Source organism: Olea europaea, chromosome 22, assembly GCF_002742605.1.
Source record: "Olea europaea var. sylvestris chromosome 22, O_europaea_v1, whole genome shotgun sequence".
NCBI classification, from domain to species: Eukaryota; Viridiplantae; Streptophyta; class Magnoliopsida; order Lamiales; family Oleaceae; genus Olea; species Olea europaea.
This window is the reverse complement of record NC_036258.1, coordinates 12,483,096-12,488,546: the sequence shown is the minus strand read 5'-3', so window position 1 is coordinate 12,488,546 and position 5,451 is coordinate 12,483,096. Positions and strand designations below refer to the sequence as shown.

Here is a 5,451-nt window from a genome sequence, read left to right as displayed (position 1 = left end):
GCATAGTAATAAGTGATTTATGTAAATTAGTATTTATCATTTATATTTAAATAAATGTACTAAGAGAAAGAAAATTTATTATATAAGTAGGTCATAGATGAACTCAACTTATCATATGCTACAATTTTGTTAAGGTTACGAAAATTTAATTACTACTTTATTACAATAGTCAATACCTAAACGAATTTGATTTACAAGACAATAATTGGAAAATTTCATTTCATAAGAGAAAATTTTGAAAGTTTTTTACAACGCTACAATAATAGCGTATATTTTCTGACTAGTACACTCATTTTTATTATATTTTAATAATTTGTGTAACTATAAAATACTTCCATTTTTCTATGTCGTAGTAATTATAAAGACGAAGTTTAAATAATATTGGGGTGAATTGCATATGTTGTTTCCGTTAGCTTCAATAATAGACTAATTTTAATTTGGAGGGTACAAAAAGTAGTAACCACAATTTCGAATAAATAAACATATGGATCTCTGGTTACACATGGTAATTTAGAAATGTTTCATGTGAGATGTACAAGCTATACGCCAAAAGAATGGTAGACATATTCGACGGACCCCTATATACATATATATTGTTAGGTAAAATTCAGTGATTTCTAAAGTTTGGGGCCCAAATTACAAATATCAATAACGATGTGTGCGCATGGGGAAAAATCATTGCGTGAGCAAGGCATAAAATTTGGGAACCCAGGGCTGATTTATTATTGCCATGCATGAGCAACAAAATATACATGTGTGAGCATGGGCATTGATCTAGGCAACGGAGAAAACTTTTCTTTCGTGTTACAAATTCTTTCGGAACTCAAATTGGACATAATTGTAACCTAATTTTTGAACAAGTGTCAGAAAATTAATGGTGCGATCCCGCATAAAAATTTTAAACACTTACGTTAGAAAATCCTACCGTCCCATATCTTTAAAATCCGGTAAGAGCTCATATCATTGTACCGGAATGACCATATCATTAATATCATAGCATTTCATACCATAACTTTAACTTTCATGAGTACAAATTCATCAGGTAAAAAAAAATTAAACGGGATATAAAAACATTGCATCTCATATTCTACCTTGTAAGATTGAATAAATTCTTGAAAGGTGAAATTCAAAATCATGTTCTAAATCTTCTAATTTTCTTGGCTGCCCTAAAAAATGAGATTGTCTTCTGCCAATGCCTATGTATATATATTTGTGGTGAAATTATGGGATTCTTTTTGTGCTTTAATTATGCTGGAAATAAATACCCTTTTTTGAATCTGCCATGTATGTGAGTATATATATCTATATTTGTGCGTGTGATAAATTTTGGTGTAGATAGAATAGTCAAAATGTGTGCCACAAGAAATTTGGTTGGGTACCCAGATGATAAGTCATGACTACCTTTTAAACTAATCATAATAAAATAGGCATGCAGTTACCATGTGAAAACATGGCGGGAGCTAGGTATATATATATATATATGCACACCAAGAATCTTTCCCCATTCACGTGACTTGAGGGGAAATTTAAAGAACTTTGTTATTTGTACATTCGGGATTAACACCCCAGATGACACTCCCCTCACAAGAGGGGGGCCCACAATTATTTTATTACGTGTGGACCCTCCTCTCTTGTGAGGCCGGATGTACAAATAACTTTATTGAAATTTAAATTCATTAAATAATCAATTAAAAATAATTTAAAACTATATTTTTCAACCTTGATAACTTGGGCTCCGTTAATCCAAATTAACTTTTTCTCGAGTCTCACATGCATGATTATTTACGATCTATCTAACGAGTCAAATATTCATATACTTATTATCACTTCGTCAATATCTACATTTTATCCCAAATAAAATTGAAATTTACTTTACATATACTTTAGTCCTGACACTTTCAAAACATTAAAATATAGCACACAAAAATTAAATTCCATTCTACCAAAATTTTCAGGACATTACAGCAACGGAGAAAACTTTTCTTTCGTGCTACAAATTTTTTCGGAACTCAAATTGGACATAATTGTAACCTAATTTTTGAACACTCTACATCCATAACAAGGGCTAAACATTTGGAAAATCTCTCTTTCGCCTCTCATATCAATTCATATCATTAAATCTTTCAAGAACAGATAATCAATTCATCATAAGTTGGAAAGAAGCACAAATCTAACAAGGATTGAATCAAGAAACATAAAAATTCAATGAATCAAAACTGGGATGGAAGATCAGAACAAGAAATATATTTTACATCTCCTTCTTGTATTTATAGATAGAGGGTGATGATTTTCTAATTTTTTGTTGTTGTTTTATCTTCAGAGACTTGCTATACTAGATTTCTTCTGTGTAGAATGAAGACTAACATTATTATTTGTTTGATTTTAATTCAAATACCAACTAGTTAATTTTATTTGTGTTCTTGATTGACCTTGTATGCTTTGTTGAATTGCTTAATCACTAATTAGGCAATTAGTTGCTTATTATTGTACTGAGTGATTCACAATAGGTTTAGAACTTTAGAATTTCAACATATGGACAATAGATATTACGGATAACATGTGTGCAATCATATAGATAATCGTGTAATTGAATGCATTACTTTGCATTTGAATTTAGAGTAGAAATATGATCGGACCCTACTTAGGATAGGTTTTACTTACCTCGAAGAGAGAGTCAAATAAAATTGAATCGTCGGTTGTCATGAATACACAAATGAAATTAAATTACATAGGTCCAAAATTGAAGATATTATGATGATGATGATGATGACGATGATAGGTGATTCGGAATTCTAACACGTGCATCTCATATTTAATTTAAAATCACCTTAAATAATTAGTAGATTAATTTGATAAATGGTAACACAACTCTTTTGTTACTTTATATTCGAGTTTGATAATGAATTAGTAAAATTCAAGTTAAGGTTAATTTCACGTGGGAGGATACTCTTTAATCATTGTACTCAACATTCTAATACTTTTTTATTCCCTTGTCCCCTCATATACGTATAAGTGAAACAATGTTAAAATTAGCTAAATATTTTTCACTATATGCTTGACCCTTGTTTGGTCCTCATTATTTCCAAAATACAATTTTTTCTATCTTATTTTCATTCGCATATTTTTCAATAAAAAATATTACACGCAAATTCAAAATATTTTCTTATTTTTTAACCAAAATTCTCAATCAATTAACTATTCAAAAATGCATTTTTGTAAAAAAGAAATGGTGCCAATAGAATTTTTTTTTTTTTTGTGGTCATACTTGGGTGGTGGAGAATGAACAAGCATCAATATCCAATTGTTTCTATTACAGCAAGTGATTATAACACCTCTAGTATTTATCGTAACATCAGAGTTCAATTTTAGTGAAAATGACAGGGTTTTGTTTGATTACGGATCAAATTTAAAGAAGACGTATTAGAGAGTTAAATATGTTTAAAGGATTGATAAGACCCAGACCTCCAGATTCAAAGAGCTGGCAGGACAGTCCCAATTTGGATTAATTTATTTTACGAGATAGATTCACCCGCAAGTTCAAATAATGTTCCATTACGTTAATAGAACTCAAAGATCTAGAAATGTCAAAAGTTGGAATAGTTCTTTAAAATGACTAGTTATATTGTACAGAATAGTATAACATAATATGAATATGATAAAATTAATTGAAGAGTATAGAATAATTATTGGAGAGACCTTTCTGGTTTAGTGGGAAGTTGACCTCTCAGATTCATCTTTCTTTTCTCTTTTTTCAAGGAAAGATTAAAAAAAAAAAAAAAAAAAAAAAAAAAAAAAAAAAAAAAAGAACTTGGAGATCATTGTCGGGAAAGAAAAGAGTTCTTCTAAAGTAATTTCCAGGAAAAAAACACAGATACACGCGCACACACCAATTCTTGGAAGTGTCTCACCCATTGCACCAATTCAAAGTTTCAACAACAATAGTATCAGGTCCGACAGACGTCGACCATGAAAGAAACCAGGTCATCGAGTTCAGTCAAACGACCAAAATCTGGTCTGATTCCCAAGTTACGAGAAATGGCTTGGTTATCTTTTCGAAACCTAGGCATCACTTTTTTGGATTGCTAAATTTTAAGGGATATATTTCTTCAACAGTAACTGACTTATTAGAATGAAGATTTTTTTCCCTTTTCCCCGAAGTTGGTGCTATCTTTTGACTAAGTAGGCAAAAATTATGAACGCAGTAGATAATCAAAAAGGAAAAGAAGACAGAAACCGCCATTAATGAAATAACATCTCTATACAAAAAAGAAGATTTTTTTCCCTTTTCCCCGAAGTTGGTGCTATCTTTTGACTAAGTAGGCAAAAATTATGAACGCAGTAGATAATCAAAAAGGAAAAGAAGACAGAAACCGCCATTAATGAAATAACATCTCTATACAAAAAAGACGATAAAATTTGGCCATGAAAAGGTTGTTATTGGGAGACCTGGTCGTGATAAGGAAGATTGATCGTGACTGATCACACCTATTTTGAAACCACCCCTTTTTGCCAAAATTAATAATAAGAAAACTTGGAATCATCTCCTACTTGGGATGTGCTTGATGATCTAGAGTACTTCTTTGATGAAGATGGAGATGATGATATATCACCTGATCTTCTTCTTAGCATCTGCCTCATTCCATCGGCTACTCGAATAGCTGGATTCGATTTATATTTTCGACAAAATGCAATATGAGCCTTAACAGCTTCTTCCATCCCAAATTGTTTTTTCCCTCTGTTCACTTCATCTCTTACAGCTTCTGAACACAAACCACAGAGCCATTTTCCATCGAATTTTGCTTTCACTTCGCTTATGTAGTCCAGCGTGCAATCTTCTTTCAATCCACAACACTCACACTTTACCAGTTCAATATCCATTTCTTTTTTCTCTTTCCTTGAATTAAAAAGACATTGATCAAAAAAGTTTTATCTACGAAACCTTAAAATTATCAGCAAAGAATACTGTTTTTTGAGAAAACTGATCTTCCTTGTTTGGCTATTTATTTTCCATGAAAACTGAGAATAAGAGTGTGAGGGAGAGAAGTAGTAAGAAAAGAGAGAACTTTATAATAAGGAAACTAAGCTGCCATAATTTCCTCCTTGTTCTAAGGGACATTGAGCAGTGGAATATGAGGCAATGTGGCGCCCCTTAGGGTGGATGGGGTAGTGTAGGGGATTGGGTTGGCCGTTTCTTGTATTTATGAATTCAATTCAGGATTCTTTACTTGCTTTTGTCATTTTCTTTAACATCTTAGGGAGAATTTTTTTTATGGCGGATTCGCTGATTGTTACTTGCTGTTGCTGATGGAACCTAAAAACTAGAGAAAAAAAAAAATGCAGGATCAATCTATTGAAAAAGAAAATCCAAGAATTTACATCAATTTTTCCAAAAACAAGATTTTCTATTGCCTTTTTTTAAACTTTGCATACTAATGAATTTAATGTTCTTAC

At 31.4% G+C, this 5,451-nt stretch overlaps 1 protein-coding gene across 1 annotated transcript; it reads right to left on the bottom strand.

Moving 5' to 3' along the window:
• Positions 1 to 4,343: 4,343 nt before the first annotated feature.
• Positions 4,344 to 5,144, bottom strand: LOC111371242. The gene has a single exon (XM_022993131.1). It carries the CDS (start codon positions 4,876 to 4,878, stop codon positions 4,516 to 4,518), a length of 363 nt encoding a protein of 120 aa, XP_022848899.1. The 5' UTR covers positions 4,879 to 5,144; the 3' UTR covers positions 4,344 to 4,515.
• Between the last annotated feature and the right edge of the window lie 307 nt (positions 5,145 to 5,451).

What these genes read in the sequence shown, in the direction of transcription:
- LOC111371242 (XM_022993131.1), bottom strand. Translation starts at nt 4,878, where the DNA reads ATGGATATTGAACTGGTAAAGTGTGAGTGTTGTGGATTGAAAGAAGAT.